This window comes from Oryza glaberrima, chromosome 8, assembly GCF_000147395.1.
Source record: "Oryza glaberrima chromosome 8, OglaRS2, whole genome shotgun sequence".
Lineage (NCBI taxonomy): Eukaryota > Viridiplantae > Streptophyta > Magnoliopsida > Poales > Poaceae > Oryza > Oryza glaberrima.
The window spans coordinates 9,015,174-9,033,786 of record NC_068333.1 but is presented as its reverse complement, the minus strand read 5'-3'; the positions used below and the strand labels follow the sequence as shown (position 1 = coordinate 9,033,786).

The 18,613-nt window shown below is 40.1% G+C and overlaps 2 protein-coding genes and 1 pseudogene across 6 annotated transcripts; 2 read left to right on the top strand and 1 right to left on the bottom strand.

Moving 5' to 3' along the window:
- Nucleotides 1–965: 965 nt before the first annotated feature.
- Nucleotides 966–5,684, bottom strand: LOC127783278 (purple acid phosphatase 23). 5 transcript variants are annotated; one of them, XM_052310518.1, is made up of 7 exons: nt 4,643–5,680; nt 3,880–4,103; nt 3,520–3,710; nt 2,865–3,146; nt 2,472–2,595; nt 2,020–2,313; nt 966–1,506 (listed from the first exon to the last, which is right to left on the bottom strand). In XM_052310518.1, the coding sequence occupies exons 1-6, from the start codon at nt 5,506–5,508 to the stop codon at nt 2,288–2,290; spliced, it is 1,713 nt and encodes a 570-aa protein (XP_052166478.1). In that variant the 5' UTR covers nt 5,509–5,680; the 3' UTR covers nt 966–1,506; nt 2,020–2,287. The 5 variants fall into 5 exon arrangements, with proteins under 5 accessions (XP_052166478.1, XP_052166477.1, XP_052166476.1 ...); XM_052310517.1 differs by having other exon boundaries at nt 1,204–1,486; nt 2,450–2,595; nt 4,643–5,679; XM_052310516.1 differs by having other exon boundaries at nt 1,205–1,506; nt 2,450–2,595; nt 4,643–5,679.
- A 4,035-nt stretch (nt 5,685–9,719) lies between these two features.
- LOC127783310 (uncharacterized) lies at nt 9,720–10,471 on the top strand. Its single transcript, XM_052310563.1, has one exon. It carries the CDS (start codon nt 9,745–9,747, stop codon nt 10,015–10,017), a length of 273 nt encoding a protein of 90 aa, XP_052166523.1. The 5' UTR covers nt 9,720–9,744; the 3' UTR covers nt 10,018–10,471.
- A 393-nt stretch (nt 10,472–10,864) lies between these two features.
- Nucleotides 10,865–11,897, top strand: LOC127783019 (two-component response regulator ORR33-like; annotated as a pseudogene).
- The last annotated feature ends 6,716 nt before the right edge of the window (nt 11,898–18,613 follow it).

Below are 18,613 nucleotides of genomic sequence, written 5' to 3'. Positions count from 1 at the left end.
GTCTCGGGCCCTCACAAGTCACAAGCAAAGGAGAACTGGGTTTAAGTGTTGATATGACAACCCATTTTTGTTGTAGATGTCGAAGTACCAAAATAATATACTCTCTCCATTCTAATATGTAGCAACGTAGGATGGGATTAAACTCATCCTAGGACTACGAATCTAGACATTACAGTCTAGGGGAAAATTGGAACCATACCATTATAATTTTGTAAAATTTGAGATATGTCATCCTGACCCACATGTCATTGACTCATGTGGGTCCTATATGTCATTGAGATACCGATGGCATATCTTAAACTTTACAAAATTATAATGGCATGGTTTCATATTACCCGTCTAGAGTCTAATCCCATCCTAGATTACTAAATATTGAGACGGAGGGAGTATTTTATAACTTCTTTCTAGTGTGATACTGTAATTACTGCCTCAATCATAAAGTGGGAAGCTACAATCTGAGATTAATATTGGGTCAAAACACAACCTAATTATGTTATTTCTTTGAGCTAACGACCGTTATTTTTTTCCACAAGATCTCTAATATGTAAACATAAATCATCTCTCCGATCATAAATGTTCATTTAGGATATAATTTAGTTAAACTTCTAAAATGACCAATTTTACATAAAGTAAGTTTATAAATCTATTTACTTACTGAAATTATTATAGTTTTTCAAGGCAAAGTATACCATTTCTTTTATTTTTAAGTGCATATTTGAGTAATTATTGATTGCTGAAATTTTAAAACATTTATCTAATCTCTGATCTAAAGGTCACATATCCGGATAGCTTGATATTGCCAATGTCACAACGGGGAATTGAGATTCACTGCAGTCTTAACTGTGACGGTAAGTTAGTAACTGCACGTAATCTCAGCCATTCATTTTTTGGCGGACGGTTGAGATCATATGCTACAATACTATTGCTACAGTACCTCTACAGTTTTTCTCGCGTGTGAACAGTGCTTCATAGAATTTGAGCCCTTGAATTTGCATCTAACAGTCCTAGTGTGGCTGCTTATATCACAGTGCATTGGATCGAAATCCACAACGCGATAGCAAATGATGGTTTTCTCGTGACAACCGGCAGCAACATCCTTTCAACTACAACCTCCGTCGCAAAATAAGTGCAGCCATAGATATCCGTGTTTAGCGTTTTGACCATTCGTATTATTTGAAAAATTTATGAAAAAATTAAAAAAAAATAGTCATACATAAAGTACTACTCATGTTTTATCATGTAATAACAATAAAAATGCTAATCATAATTTTTTTTCAAATAAAACAAACGGTCAAACGTTAGACATGAACAGTACTAAAATTGCACTTATTTTAGGACGGAGGGAGTAGTTGCTGCTTGCTTCCGCATAGTAGACCGGTAAGAACACTGTGCCGGCTCACACAGGCCCACCTTCATAGCCACCGCCGACTAGACTTGTCCTTCATCAGTTACTTCACCAAACGAATACTTTCTCCTCTCTTCGTTTCTGATCATAAATTGTTTTGACTTTAATCAAAAAGTCAAACCGCTGTAAGTTAGTTTAATCATGTTTGTAGAAAAAAAATAGTAACATGACAAATATACTATAAAAATATATTCAATTATATATTCGATGAAATTAATTTGGTGTTATAAATGCACTATATTTGTTAATAAATTTAGTCAAAATTGAGTAGCTTATCTTTAACTAAAGTCAAAATAATTTATAATCTAAAATGAAGATAGTATTATATATACAATAATACAATAATTGCCTATGGTTTAGTCGTTGACTTCTAGTTGTTGCAGTAGTATATACTCCAATAGAAACCTCTACACTGTTCTTTCAAACAACAAAAACAAATACACCACACTACACCCATTTCAAGGCATTTGGTTATTTGGACCATTCTACTTTAGATAGAAAAAGGAGTTAGTTGCATCAGTGTGTTCATGGAAACATGGTCAGCACTGACAATTGAGTAAATAAAAGCCGACGACTATTTCATAAACTCATGTAGATGTAGGAGTATGTACTACCAAAAGCAATGATGGTTACTGCACACAACCAACCAGAGTCCAGCTTTGGCCACCACACAAATCCAAGAGCACACACAGTATAACATCTTGGTTCGCTGGTGCTTTGGTTCCTCTTGTTTGTTGACCAATCCAGGCTAGAAACGAGAGCACAAATTTCCCTTCATGAAAACTGTGCTGATCAAGATCATCCATATGACTAGGGAAGCATTCCAAATGAGATGGCCACTTCTAATAATATCCTTCTGTGCACCGTAGCCACTGTTGCTCACTAGAGAAGGGCATCCTTCAGAGGGACTGTGCAATAAAACGTAAAAAAAAAAAACAAAGTGATTGAGAATATTTTACATGGACGTTGATTAGAGGCATAAATTTCAACAAGAAATTGTAACAAAATTCATGATTATTTATTTCATCATCAAATGAAAATCACCAGTTGTTTTCAGACGACGCACTCGTAGTCTGGAGCAAGCATTTGTCCGGTTGCCGAACTATATAGATTTGATCCCCCACGCTGTCTTCTCCATATGCATCCTGGTTACGGTGCCATGTCCATAATGCATATGTAGAATTAACCACCTGCACTCGTACACGTGACAACTGTGAAGTTGGAGTACTTCCCAATATATAATTAACATATAACATAAATCATATCAGCTAAATTTGGCCATAAGAAATATTTTCAGAATATATAATGCATATGTTCTTAATTAAGCTATATACATCGATGATCAAAATTAGGAAATTGGTTTAGGATAAAACTAAAACGAAAAATAATTCAAAACGGAAGGAGTAGTAAAAACAGAGTGATTGAGTGTTCATTATATCATAAACAAACTGGGAATAACCTCTAGGATGCCATGTCCGAAACTGCTCTCCCTGAACGCGCTCCACTCCGGCTGTTTCTCCCAGCAAAATTTCCCCTTGGCAGGACCAGAGGTGAAGTTGAGATGGCAGACTCCACCAAATTCAGGGTGGTTGTCACCAGGACCGGGACATTTTCCAGGATCATCAGCATGATCGATATCAATCTTCTCAATGTTCCCTCCATCTCCAATGGTAATGTAGACCGGCCCACAGGGGTCGAGAGTATAGTTGAACACCCGGTTCATCCTCTCATAAGCATGCACCTTTAGATCATTCATATGTGAATTCGTAAAAATTTATGGCCTGAATCAATTATCCGAGACGAGGAAGAGCACAGACAAACCCTACATATGTACACCCGCTTATTGAAATTAATTATTAGATGGAACCATGGCTCAGATTGCAACAGATTATTGAGCGGATTGTTATGGGGATTATATGTACTTGTTTATAGGGTATAAATTAAATTATTTTTATAAATAAATTTAATAAATAACTTAAAATATGCAAGTGGCGTATAAGAAAGTTTTTCGAGAAAATGCATTTTTTGAAGAGTAGAACAAATAATCTGTTTTCAGTAATCTGCTCACTAATCTAAAAAGAACTAAGCCTAAAATGCAAAATGTATGCGCTTACATGCCCTGAAAAGACAATGTCGACACCATGTTGGTACAAGAGCCCTTCCATTGCTTGTCTCATGCACTCAAATTCCTGGTAGTGCGAGGAATAGCTGTTATACCAGGGCGGGTGCCAAGCAGCCACAACCCAAGGTGTGACTCGTCGATCAATCTTTCGCAGATCCTTCTCTAACCACGAGTACTGGGCTCCTACGCACAATGTAATAAGCACGAAAATGTCACCACAATCAACAAGAGAATGTATGAACAATGAAATGGCCTGACATGACTATGCAACTTAATGTGAACAATTCTAAAATCTTAATGATACATTCCTGATATTGAGTGCCATCAAGATGAATAGTGGCTGATGGATTACCTGTCCGGTTGTAATCGACGTAGGCACCGAGCATGATGAAATGGATGCCCCCGGCATTGAACGAGTAGTAGAACTTGGTGTTAGAGCCAGACTCCTCGGATGGAACGGCGAATCTTGCCAGGTAGGATGCAAAGGTCACCGCTCCACCTTGTCCCTGTGGTTCGATCTCATGGTTCCCTTCGATCACCATCATTGGGATCCTCGAAGTGAGCGGCTCCATGAACCTGAATCCATACAAATGTTTTCAGTTAAACTTTATATAAGCAGAGTCCAAGGATAATTTCACCCGCTTTCTTGTTTGAAATTTGTCAGAAGTTCTTGATTTCCAATTGCGTGTATGCTAACTACAAAAGTCAAACTTCCTTAAAAAATATACAAAAGTCTGACTTGAAAAACGAAGCAATTTAAATCCATTTATTTAGGATTTCTTTTTTAATTTGGTAATTTTGTTAATAGGATCAAAATATTACGTAGCTAGAAACCGTATGTGTCATTGACAAGTGGTTCAAGTACCAACATGTCATTCCAATGTACAATAATTTGGATCATCTGAATCTGCTATTATGCAAACCCATGTATTTTTGCGGTAGTATTTTGCAAATTTTCCCCTTTTAACGTAATGAAAGCAACTTCCCCTCTGAAAGAAAAATTCCTGTCAGAATTATAAGTTAGTTTGTATGCATTTTGGATGGCTTTGTTCGAAATTCAGATCCCAAACAAAGAAATGGAACTGAATTTGGCATCACTTGTACTAGCTACTAACCTTCCCCAGCCATCCCATCGCGGTTGGTAGGATTCCCGGAGCGGCGCGTCGGGGAAGGAGCAGGAGAAGCAGGGGACGCCTCTGCCGCCGGTGGTGCGGTACTGGTTGGCGTAGGTCATGTCGCCGACCACGACCACCAGCGACGGGTCGTTGCGGGCGAGGTGTTCGACGGTGGACGTCGAGTTGCCGGTCAGCCCCAGGTCCCCCACCACCGCCACCCGGCGAGGGTACGCCGCGGCGGCGGAGGAGGGGAGCGTCTCGAAGGATAGCTCGCCGCTGAGCCCCGCGCCGCCGCGGACGGAGCTGTCGCCGCAGCGGTAGTAGTAGCGCGTGGCCGGCCTGAGGCCCCGGAGGCGGACGTGGTGGATGGCGCCCGAGGTGTAGTTGAGGAGGCCTGGGTACGGGTAGAGCTGGCTGTACACCTCCGCCTTCCCCCTCGCCACGTGCGGGTAGTGGCCGGAGACGTCGCCGGCGGCGGCGGCCGTCGGGGAGGGCCTCTCGCTGTACCAGACCTCGCTGCGGACGGTGGACGGGTCGAGCGGGGTGAGGTGGGATCCCACCTGCGCCTCGCCGGTGACCCACGACACCCAGACCGAGGTGGCGTCGGAGGAGGCGGCGAGCGCGATCTGCTCGGGCGCGGGGGGCCGCGCGCGCGGCGCGAGGCGCGGGTCGGTGAGCGGCACGTCGTCGCTCCCCTGCCGGAGCGCGCGGTCGAACGCCCGCGTCGCCGGCTCGAACGGGCCGTCCAGCGTCGTCGGAATGCCGCCGCCATCGGGGGGCCGTACGAGGCGGGATCCCACCACCACCACCAACAACAACCCCACAAGGAGGAAGCGGAGGTCGCCGGCGGCTGCGGGCGCGGCCATGGCAGGCGCGCGCGTCCCCTAGTCGTACGCGGCGCCGCGCATGACCCTAGGACGAACAGCTGGCTGGCTTAGCTGTTGCGGGAAATGATTTGGGGCGGATATTTCTGTGGATATTCGTTGGAATGGCTTTGTCGCTTGCAAGCAAAGAGCACCGATGAACCTCAATGATTCGGTGTGTGCAATGCAACAGAAGGACATCAGCAGTCAGCAGTGTGTTTGTTGGGCACAAGGAGAACCGAAAGCGACGGAATGCGTGGACCACATGCACGTCGCATGAAGCCACATAAGGAAGCTTAAGGCCCTCCTTGTTTAGGTTTATTATAAGCCGAAAAATCTAACCCTAAACAAATAATCAGTTTTTTCGTTTGTCTTATCTGAAACTATAAGCCACTCTAACACTATTAGCTAAAAGGTTGGAGAAGCTTTTTTGGTTTATTTAATATAGATGTATAATTGCACCGTTAAACTTAGAACATTAAATCCACTTATTTATAAATTATATAAGCCAATAAGCTTAATTAAAAATCTAAGCCAATAAACCTAAGCCTAAGCACATTGCTCTCTCTTTTTCTTTAATTATTGCTTAGTATATCCGTCTGATGAATCTCCGATATAGATGGCCATCTGGGCGGCACGGCCCCGCACAGCCCAGGCACGGCCGTGCTTGGACCAGATTCTATCGGGCCGGCATGACCCAACCAACACATTGGGCTGTGCTAGCCCATGTGCTGAAGCATCGGCCCAGGCACGACCCAACACGACTTGGGCTGTGCCGGGCCGGCCCGAAGGCGCGACACCCATCGTGCTTCTTCAAAAAAAAAAGTCTAATTTCCATCCTTCATTTCTTCGGGCCATATCTGACTGATTGTAATAAGTCTATTTTGCATCCCTTTTCTCTTGGGCCGTGAATTATATGGCTGCATTTAGTCTAAGTTTAGTCCCTAAACTATTTTTCTTCCTCCTCATTAGATCGGGCCATGCCGAGTCGGCCCACCGTGGCAAGGCATCGGCCTAGGCATGGCCCAGCTGTCGGGTCGGACCGGCCCAGGCACAACCCCAATTGGGTCGTGCCATGCCTGGGCCGGGCCATCGGGCCTCGGGCCTTATGGCCATCTATAATCTCCAATGCACATATTTTGCCACTCGAATTCCGAAGCACATATTACGATCCAAACTGTACAATTTTAACTATATTTTTTAAAAAAAGAATAGTTAGTTTTGAAACATAAAAAATATATGACTAGGTTTATCTTAAAAATAATATCGTATTCTCTTAGAACTTACTTCCTTCATTTCATATTTTTCATATATAAGTCGTTTTAACTTTTTCGTAAGTCAAACTTCTATTTGTTTGATTAAGTTTATAGAGAAATGTAACAATATTTTTGACACAAAATAAACATACTATAAAAAAATCCTTAATATTAGATTTAATAAAACTAATTTGGTGTTGTAAATATTGTTATATCTTTCTATAAACTTGGTTAGGGTCAGATTTAAAGAAATTTAACTTATAAAAAATCAAAACGACTTATGATGAAACAGAGGTAGTATTACATTTTATAAATTTCTTATAAATAAAATTATTAGTGAAAGTTACTAAGCATTGAAAAAGTCAAACACCATATATTTGTAATTGACTAGTACACTAATGTTTACATATAACATCTTAATATTTTTCCATCTTAATATTTTTCAGTTTTGTCATATATTAGTGACTAATATTTTGGAATTTAATTGTAGACATCTTAAAACAATATCATTTGGAAGAATGATTTTTTAACAAATAAATACTATATTTAGAAAATATATAGTCATATCTATAAAAGCCATTACTGGTCACCAATTTATGCAATATATATATATATATATATATATATATATATATTTAATATGTGGAACTGATATTAGTCAATTTATTGTTAAAAATGTTTTTATTTAGTTCTACTTTAATGAGTTTAATCAGTAAATATATAGTAAAAAAAGTAATAATGAAACATGTACTACTATTTTTGCATAATTTGTCGATGTACGCAATGATGAAGTAAATGAAATCGGAAAGCGTTGCGACGAAGGCTGAGTGCACGCCTTTGTACTGTTGGACCCCACGAGGACTAGGAACCGGAGGTCGCTGGAGGCGGTGGGCGCGGCCATATGGCGGGCGATGGGCGCGGCAGCTAGAGCTAGCTCGTGCGTCCCTAGTCGTACGTGCACATGGCCGACCACCTACCTAAGACCACCACCTGGCTGGCTTTAGCTATTGTGAAAAATGATTTGGGGCGGGTATTACTATGGATATTCCTTGGAATGGCTTTTGGCAGCTTGCAAGCAAAGCGAAGGAAATGATAAGAGCACCGATGAGTCTCGGTTTCAATGATTTGAGCTGTGTTTAATTTCACGTCAAAGTTTAAAGAAATTAAAACGATGTGATAAAAAAGTTTAAATTTTGTGTAGGTAGCAAAGTTCGATGTGATGAAAATGTTATAAGTTTAAAGAAAAAAGTTGAAATCTAAACAGGGTTTTGGTGTGTTTGCAATAGGAGGACCATCAGAAATCGAAAGCGACAGAATAACAGAATGCATGGACCTCACGTACTCCAGTTCGCATGTAGCCACGTGGCCCACGTAGGTGCACTATAGGGATGATTATTGGCACAAAAGAATATATATAAGCTTTCATTTTCTAAGATCACAAATTCTGGATATTACCTTATTAGGTGAGTACATAATTCGTTGATGTTTTCCTCAAAACAAAATTGGTTGGTGCCAGGGGCGGATCAGGAACAAAAAATTAGGGGGCTCAATTATATATTTTCTTCAATCTCCAGCTATCTAGGAACCTTTAGTTTATCATTTATAGTGAAAAAATTGAAAGGGGTGCTCCAGGGGTATCCAGGCATGTGTCTTGTGGGTGTAGGGGGACTCGATGTTGGATCCGCCCCTTTTTGGTGCTTCAGGAAGCAGTCCATGACATCAGACACATGAGTAAATTTATCAAGGGTCATGCACTTGATCACATCGCAAAATTGATTGGTCCTAAGTGGGACCGTTTTTATTTTTGTCTATAGATGATAATCTTCTGGTAGTTGCTAAATTTTATGTTATACTTATATGCCTTGAACAGACTACATATATATACAAAACTGAAAATAATATTGAGGATTACAACAGAATTTACATGGTCAAATCCAGCGATTGCAACTGAATTTACATATCAAATACAATCCATTAAAGACATAAATGAATATGAATAATTTTCTAGACAATACATCGAGTTGATCCCTTCCATGCCCCTGCCGTTATATTTTTCATCTTTTCACTGTTACATTTGGTTGCAAATGTCTGTTATGCCCCTAATGATTAATTTAGGTTTAAATATAAGCTTGAAAAATATTGAAATTTTTTTGAGTGAACAGTGTGTGCATTTTATGAAACTAATAAGACTAAATAATTATAGCATAAAAAATTGACATAAATTTTGAAAATAAAAATAAATGTAATAAATTAAAAATTTTATTTGAAAATTCAATAGGATAATGGATTTTTTTTGATTGGGAGCATTCATAAAAACAATATCGTGAGCATTGGTAGTCATATCTTTGTACGAATGATCCTCATTTTTTATGAATTTTTAAAAACAAAATAAATACATATTTTTTTATTTCATTATTTAAAAATAGTTTTTTCATAAATAATGTATCGCACAGCAAACTCATAACTATAATAGTCTCATGCGATGAACTTTTACATTTTCAATAATGTAATTTATAAATTTTTATATTCATCCAAAGGATAAAATGGACTTTTTTTTTATAGAAATTAGACGGTCAACTAACGGTCAACTGACGGGAGGGGCATGAAAGGGATCAAAATTAAATTTTAGAGGTATACAAAAAAGTAAGCAAAATTCAATGGCATAAAAGGGTTTAGCTAAAATTTCAGAGATATAAGAAATTTTCTCAGAGAATACGAGCCACTGGATTTAAGGTGAATGTGTGAGAGATGTGAGCCATTGGATTTGGTGGATTCACCATTATCACAAAGTTTCTTTTTAAGTAACAGTAATAAAGATAAAGATTATACTTTCATATCAGGGTCCAACGTGATTTGGGAGGGCGTCCCGGTTAAATACGAAAACCACCCGTGCGCATAGAAAGGCCCCGCACCAGCGCGTGACTTTTTCGCAGATCGCACTCATCGTAGGGAGAAGAAACACAGTCCAGAACCCATCGTTCCCATGGAGAAGGGCGATGAAACCCTAGCCGCCAAGAAGACATGCCTTATCTGTGGCGCTGCCGGCGCCGGGGACGACGTTACCGCCGCCACCGCTGACGGGCATCCCGCCAAGCCCTACGCCGCCGTGAACCCCACCAATTCCGATACCGCCAACGCCGATCAGATCGAGGGCCTCCGCACCACCATCCGCGACCTGGAGGAGAAGCTCGCCGCTGCCAACGCCATGATCGAGGACCTGAAGCGGAGCTCTTCTGCCGACGCGATGGTGGTTTAGTTGCGCGAGGAGTTGGTCGACCTGCGGGAAATCTTCCAAGCAGAGAGGGAGGAACAACTCGAGCGTAACTCCGGTCTTCTCGCCGGCGGCAAGGTCTGGCCCGAACGCATGGTGTGGCCCAGGCTCCAGTCGGAGGTGGATGCCGTCAAGGAGAGGTTCGCCGCAAGAAGAGGATGATCGATCGATGTTGGAAGTAATTAAACATTAATTCTGCACCCAGTTCAGTTTTACTACGTCAGATTAATTTATCTCTTATTGAATCTGGACATCTGGTAGGTTTAGGAGTTCTCGTGTCTCCTCTGAGGCGTACGTTGCATGTGTTTGCATATCAATTTAGTATCTTTTATTACTGGGAATTAGTTCATGGCAAGGGTAGATATTAAAGTTATTAGCTGAGTTTTTTTTTCCATGGATTGCTCGACGTGGTGATACGCTATTTTTATTTGCCTCCACATTATCAATGGCATCAACAACAACATCCTCTTATAGTGCATTGCTTGAGACAATCTTCAAAAATATGTATGCCAACTTTGTTTATGCTATCGTTTTCTCTAAGCACATCCATGACATTGCTGTCACCCTTGATTTTTATCATTGATGCACGGCAGTAACATCCAGGTTGGGCAAAAAATATTTCACCACTTTTCTGGTACCCAAGCTTCTCTATTATCTCAACCATTTTGAAAAAGCACACAAGGTGTCCTCAACAACCATAGCCCCTGGACCATGATAGTACTTGAAAAAATGCAATGTCCAAACTTCTTCAGCCATTCTGATGAGGGTAAATTTGATCCATACCATTGTAAATGTGTCTATTCAGATAACATGCCTGAATTTTTTGCTGCCAATGCCACAGGAAATCCGCACGAAGCACCAGAAGAAGGACATGGCCAACGAGAGCCCCCTCATCTTGTTAGACTTCATGTTCCTCAAAGCCATCCTTCCGACGCTCAATGTCTCACCGTGCAACCCCCTGACCCTCACCGGCGCAACGTTGTCGCGGCGGCCTTTGCTGGTGGCAGCTCTTCACTTGCACCACTTCAAGTTCCGGTTTTCCAGCAGGAATCGACTGGCAAAGGCAAACACAGTAATCAGCTTCAACAACAATTCTGTTGCACCGGTGGCCGATGCCCTGATCTCCTTCAACGACTTTGTAGGGTCGACAGCCAGGCAGGCGTTGGCGGCAATGGGACATCATCTGTCTGGTGGTATCCTATAGCTGGATGCTCCCCAGCAGAAGCTGTACTTTGGGCCCTTCTCAACCAAGGTCCCCCTCCACCTTCCATGCGTAATCACATCAACTTGCTCCCAACGGCCTTGCCGCCACAGGTTGGGATGGCCATGGACAAAGGAAAGGCTCCTTTGATTGAGCTTCCATATGGGATACCCATGGATGACTTCCTTGTCGGATAAACCGCATACCGGTGCAAGGCCATCCATCGGAGCCCCTGACGCCGCTGTCGCTGCGTACCCCTACACAGGTGCACTGAACAACGACGACACAACTGGCTCTCTCATGGCGCTACCAAACGGGCCAACATTCAGCATCACCAAGCCAACCGTGGTAACCTAGGGTGACGGATCAGAGAGGAACACGGTAGCAACAACACGTAACAATGCAACACCATTAATGGTACCTGATCAAGTTGTTGCTGATGCTGCAATGGATGCTGAAGAAGACATCATGTTCTCTTTAGAGTTTCTCCTTGGGCTGGACTACGACATGCTATTGCCCATGGAAGACACCAGCGCTACCGACGCCGCTGTCTCTGATGATGTAGCTGGCATGGACATTGGATGTGACCTTTGACCTGGATGATATCTTGGTGGAGAACACCAATGACTTCGTGTTCCTGGACAACCTTGCCGGGAGCGAGTAGTCGGTAGTCATTTCATAGCAAATTAATTAGCTCTAGTTAAGCTAGAGATTAGAGAGAGGGGATGTGAACTATCTATGATAAAGCAAACCTTTAGTCCTGTTGCAAGTACTCTGAACATCAATGATTTTTCCTCCAACTGAGCAATCACTAATTTTGTGTTATGGTCACACATATATTGACGAAGGTAAAAAATACTACAATTGTTTCAGCAGACACAAATGATCTCTCTCTATATATATATTAAGTGTGTCCTTCGCATATCCTACCCTCCCCACACAACACACACAACCCCAATACAGGGAAACAACTAAGAATGACTATGAAGTTAGTCCTAGTGCTTATGCATGACTATGATCTCCTATACAAAATGTGTTAATTATCACTTTTTTCATAATCAATACTAGTTTATAGCAAAATATACTAAATATATATCCCTAATTAGCACTAATATTGAAAATATAATCACTATCTAACATAAAATATGGTAATTATCACTATTTAAGTAGTAGCGAAGGTGTGTGAGCTTGTTGGAATAAAATCCAACCGCTATCTTGGAAAGGGGTTCCCTTTCCATTCTCATCCACTTTTCTTTACACACCACTGCCGTTTCAACTCTCATTCTCTCTTTCTATCCATTGTTTTTGAGCAAAGGCTCCCCTTCTCTAAAGGGAAGAGTACCTTGTCAAGATAGCCGCTGGATTTTGTTTCAACAGAGCTCATCTGACCAATTTTGTTAGATCCACTCTTCCAATATCTTTGGAGAATATTCCCACCATAGCTACATGCCCCAATCCATCTCTTGTCCATGAACCAAACACTGAAAATCATAACGGTAGGCGGTGGATCCACCAGTCCCAAGGCAGAATTGAGGAAGGGGCTTTCAAATTTGAGCTAAGCAGGAAGTGACACTGGTAATTTCAGGCTAAAAATGTATAGTGAAGGGCATGCGTCCCCTCTCACACCGTAGATCTGATCCTCAAATATGTGGCAATGAATAACGTCAGTTTTTCTCCCCAAAATAATAAAGAAAACAATATTTGTCACTAACATCACTCCTTGCAGCAGTAACCATCACCCTCGCTTGCCGACCTTCAAATAGAGCGCTCACTCCCCTTAATTCTAATCACTTCATATCAGTGAAAAACTGAGCAGTAAGCAATGTGTGTTGTGTACAAATGTGTGGTAATGGAGGATGAAATGATCTCCTTCTTCCATGATGGCCTCCGTCTCATGATTCTCGGTAATGACATGAAGGTCATCAGAATCGCAATGTCGACAACGTTATCCGAAGTCCACTATCAAGGTAGATTTTGGTGGCCTCCGTGCACTATACATCGGTAGATTGTGTGTATAACAGGTAGATATGTGGATGGGTATGGGTCCTGGATGAAATATTTTTTGTTTGTGTAATCTTCCAGTTTTTGTTGGGATTTCTTGAGAATGGAAGTTTTATTGTTTGTATATAGGTGTTTTCTATAGGATTTGTTTACAATAAGGAACTTTTTTTTTGTTCTTTCAACTTCTTTGGTACCATCTTGTTTCTAAACGTCTTGGTCCCTTGATTTGAGATGCAAAATGTGTGTAGTACATTTTCTGATTTTCAGCAAGGTGTTTTGCTCCATCTGTACGTGGGCTAGCTATAGTCTTAAGAGTAAAGGGCAGTCTTACATATTAGAAAATATTCTATTTTAATGAAACTAAAGACAATGTGCCTGTTGCATATCGTCTACCCGCCCGTCCCCATGCCCCCACACCGCTCACACAATGCGAGGTTTTTCAACAGAACGAAATGGTTCAAAAAGCACCAAACCATGAGTTTTCGATATAGTGGAGTAGATTGGGTGCATTCATTTCGAAAAGTCTCTCCGTGACAAACGTGGGCGAACATTTGTGCCTTGAATGCCGACAATTGTTCTTGTGGGTGATGTTTTCATTGGAAAGAAATAGTACAAAAAGCACCAAATATGTGTTTGGACATATTGGAGTGGATTGGATGCATTCATTTGGAATAATATCTCCATGACTTGCATGGCGAACATTTGTGCATTGAATTCCGATATTGATCCACATTGATGTGGCATTTTTCATCGGAATGAAATAGTTCAAATACCACCAAAACATGAGTTTTGGACATATTGGATTTGTTCGTTTTGAAAATTCACTCCATGAGTCGCACGGAGCAAAGTTCGGCAATTAATACCATTCCGGGCTTAGATTGATGTGATATTTTTTACCGAAATAAAATGGTCTAGAAAAGCACACTAACTATATGTGTTACTGGGACAGAAAACATTTTTTCAGTTAGCTAATACCTACTCTCTCCGTCCCAAAATATAATAATTTTAGGGTGGATGGGACGTATCATAGTACTATGAATATGGATTTGTTTGTCCATATTCATAGTACTATGATACATCCCATCCACCCAAAGTTGTTATATTTTGGGGCAGAAGGAGTAGTTTTTAGTGGTGTTTCTCAACTTGCTTCTAGCACAAGGGCTTGCAGAAATTAGATATTTTTGCATACGTACGAAAAAACTGCCCATAAAAATACATTTACATAAGCGGATATCTAAGTTTTCACATGCAAAATATGTTCACGCATACAGATTTCTTAAGGCAGCCGCTTGTAAGAACCATTTTTACAGACCATTTTGTTAAAAAAAAACACCTACAGTTTTCAATTTCAGCCAAAAAAAATCCAGCTTCTTTGTAGCTAGGGAGGAAAATGGATCGAATACGGTCGGAAACTAGCTCTATCATATTCGTTTTCGTAATTTTTTTCTCAATCGAAATCGGAATCGGAATCGGAAACACGGATATGAAAACGGAATCGAATATTATCGAACACAAATACCGAGCGAATATGAAGCGAAACGAATACAGTGACGAATATTAATCGGAATATAAAAACCCCTCACTACAAACGATTTTTTGCTATTGTGTTTCTAAAATCATTCTCTATCATGTTATTGTGTTTTTACTGCTATTATTTTGGCCATTTTTTGACTTTGTTTTATCAATTAAAATTTTGAATTTTAAAACTTCAAATGATATTTTGAAACACTAAATAAATTTAGCTGAAAAAGTTATGAACATAAAAGTTGTAGAACTCATCAAGACATAATAACTTTTATTTTGCTTATTTCTTCATTCGACAAAGTGATGGTAACATTTTTCACCAAAATTTACATCTCTCTCTTATAGTTTATAAAACCAAATGAGAGATATGTAAATTTTATGAACAATTTTACTATAACTTTGTCGGATGAAGAAATGACCAAAATAAAAGTTATAGATCTTGACGAGTTATACAACTTTGTTATTGATGACTTTTTCAGTTGAAATCATTTAGTATTTGAGAAAATTGTTTGAAGTTGTCATATTTTCAAATTTAAATTCAAACTATTTAAACAAAGTCATATAGAAAAATGAACAAAATAAAAGTTATAGATCTTGATAAGTTATACAACTTTGTTTTTGATAATTTTTCCATTTGAAATCATTTACTACCCGAAAAAATTATTTGAATTTCTTATATTTTAAAATTCAAATTTTATATAGTTCAATCAAACTCGGATGGATAAATGATCAAAATAAAATTGGTTGATCTCAATGTGTTCTACAACTTTGTTTTTAACAACTTTTTCATATGAGCTCATTTAGTACGATAAAATTCAATTCAAAGTTTATATTTTTTAAGAAGTCTGATTTGCCTCCTCTTGGGTTGGGCTGGCTTATGGCCTTATATGTGTAAGTCGAAAATCTGATGGAAAATACCGGATAATATCCGATGGAAAATTCATTTTCATATCGAAAAAAATATCTCCGAATTCGAAAATTTCCGGATATATCCGACAGAAACTATCCGAATCTGAAAGTCCGGTTGGACGGAAATTATCCGAATCACTTTCAACCCTATTTGCAGCAATGCATGTTCACACAAAACATTCACATATTTCTATTAGCTTACAAGCACATCAATCACATTACAAATTTATAGCCACATTCACGTTGCCTGAACATTCACGTAGATAAAGAGTGCTAATTAAATTGGTCATACGTACGTACACATTGTTCATATCCACACTTGATGCAACATGTATATTGACATACACAATTTTAAGTTATATATATAAATTCTTAAATCTTCACCACTCGCTTGCATGTAATATATATAATAATTTCTATATATACTGTAAGCTTTACTAACCGTTCGATAAAAATAGCTTTCATATCGGTGGCTGCTACGATATTTTAGAATGAAATAAATTGTAAATATAATTACTATATGTTTACATGTTGAGCTTTGTGTGTTTAGGTGGTTGATGTGGCATGGTTGCATATAGGTTTTAGGAGTGCTAATAAATACTATGCTTGCATGGTGAGTCTTCGGTGTTTAGTAGACATTAGTTTATAGATGCTGAAATTATAAGCACATAATGATTTAATTTATTCCATAAATAAATCATGACATTGCAGATGTAAACTAGCGTAAACGCATCATTGGATCTACACATGTAAACTAAGCAGTAAAACATGAACAGATCAAATATGCGTAACATGTCGAACACGTACCGAGGTTGCGGAAAGACTGGTTGCTCGGCAGAAATCACACGCGGTTGCAGACATTGACAAAGGTGCGCAGCACGCGAGCGAACAGGAAGACGAGCCGTCGTGGACGAACAGGGAGCAGTCGCGTGAAGCGCTTCCCAAAAACCTTATTGCCGCCTTCTCCCGGTGCAGGACGTCGAAGGCAGAGGTTCCGGAGACCTGCTCTCTCGATTGCCGGTACACACTAGCGAGCGGGATGGAGTAGTCTACGAGCGACGGCGCAGCACAGAGTAAAAGGCACACTTTAGGTTGATTTCGCGTATGTTGTGTGGAGGCGGCGGCTCGGTTTATATAGAGATAGGTCGCTTGATCAGGGCGCCCGCACGATCTCCACTCTGCGTAACCGAACCGGATAAGTCGCGTATAACTTATCCGGACTCCACGCCGTTTTCACGTACCGGATTTTTTGGAATGTTTCCAAAACAAAACAAATCCAAATTTCTGTTCGTAACTTATCCGGACTCCACGCCGTTTTCACGCACCGGATTTTTTGGAATGTTTGTAACTTATCCGGACTCCATGCCATTTTCACGCACCGGATTTTCGGAATGTTTCCAAAACAAAACAAATCCAAATTTCCCGCGGCAAAACAAAACTAAAAGGAGGTTGCTTCTGCGCAAGGATGAGGAACCATTTTTACGGCGTACGTCGTGCACGTGCACGTGCACCGCCGGCCAGGCCAGCAAGCGCGCGCGTGTTCCCCCTCTTCTCTCCACCTCATATGCTTCAAGTGGCTAGGAGGGCATCCTCTCTTTTAAGGAGGTCCCCCTCTCCTAGAATAAGCAAGGTGGTACTAAACTCCCAATGCATTTCATCCTATGAGATAGGCTTTTGTGATTTTCCAAAGAATTAATCTTCGAATGGACTAATGTCCATCTATTAATTCCAACAATAGAAAGAAGGAATAAGTGGGTTCGCGGGTTTGTCCGTTTGCATCCTTACCGCAGCAGCGGCGCGCTCACGGTGCGGGCGGCCGGCACAATGCTCGAGGAGGATGCACGGTTGGATGATGACTTGGTTAGTTGGCGTCTGCGACAGCAGCCGTGACGCTTACTATCTCTGGCTACCTGATCACTTCTCTAGTTCTCTTTGTCCATTTGCACTTAGCTGCAGCGTACGTTGGTTTCCTCTGCATAGTTGCACGCATGATCGACGTGGGGATCAGTGGGGACTACTTTTTTTATTTTTTTCTAGTTGCTTTTTGTTCTTTCCTCCCTGTTGCTGCAATGGACGTCGATCAGTTTCGTTGTACCTGGTGATCGGGAGGGTTCATGTGGCTCGATCTGTGACTGACCGGACAGGTAGAGGCTGGTAAATTTGGAAGCGAGATAAGTTAAAAATTATTTTTTTGTGAACCATTAATTATTATATAGTAGCCAAAATAGTTGCCTTGGCGAAATAGGGGTGGAGATATTTTGATATGGTCCTGCATGCAAAACATAGAAATGATTAAACTACTTTTGTGTTAAATTTATCTTGTAAAGATATTTTTTTGGCACTTTAAAATTTGCCTCATTGTAAAGGCATTGTCTTAAGGCATTTAAAACGATGTAAAGGTATTTTTTTGAATATTAATATATATCAAGTAACTAGATATAAATAACACAAATCACATATTTACATGTAATTATATGAGGTTGAGATAGTTAGTGCATTGAAAATAAAAATGGTCAACTCAAGAGGTCATGAGTTCAAGGATTGGCAATGGATAATATTTTTCTTTTTTTTTCATATTGATTTGCTATAGTTGCTGCATAATTTAATGCCTCTACAAAGTACCTCTATTTGCATAGAGACATCTTATAAAATACCTACAAAGTACCTCTATTTGTATAGAGACATCATATAAAATACCTCTTAGTTCGTAGAGACAATTTACCAAAAGGCACTTATGAGATATTATTCAAAATGTCTATGTTATAAAGGTATTTTGAAAATGTCTCAATAATATTAAAAAAATGTCTCTACAAGGCATATTTGTTGTATTGGATTGCACCACATTGCATGGACACGAATAAGTAATTTGCGGGCTCTAATAAATTTAATTGGATTACAAAATAAGTGACAAGGAGAAAGGGTATGTTGCTGTCGATGACATTAAAT

Coding starts and splice junctions, on each gene's coding strand:
- LOC127783310 (XM_052310563.1), top strand. CDS start 9,745: ATGGAGAAGGGCGATGAAACCCTAGCCGCCAAGAAGACATGCCTTATC.
- LOC127783278 (XM_052310517.1), bottom strand. CDS start 5,508: ATGGCCGCGCCCGCAGCCGCCGGCGACCTCCGCTTCCTCCTTGTGGGG. Junction 3,711..3,879: donor CGTCGATTACAACCGGACAG/GTAATCCATCAG, acceptor CATTGTGCGTAG/GAGCCCAGTACTCGTGGTTA. Junction 2,596..2,864: donor TCGGACATGGCATCCTAGAG/GTTATTCCCAGT, acceptor GTACGAGTGCAG/GTGGTTAATTCTACATATGC.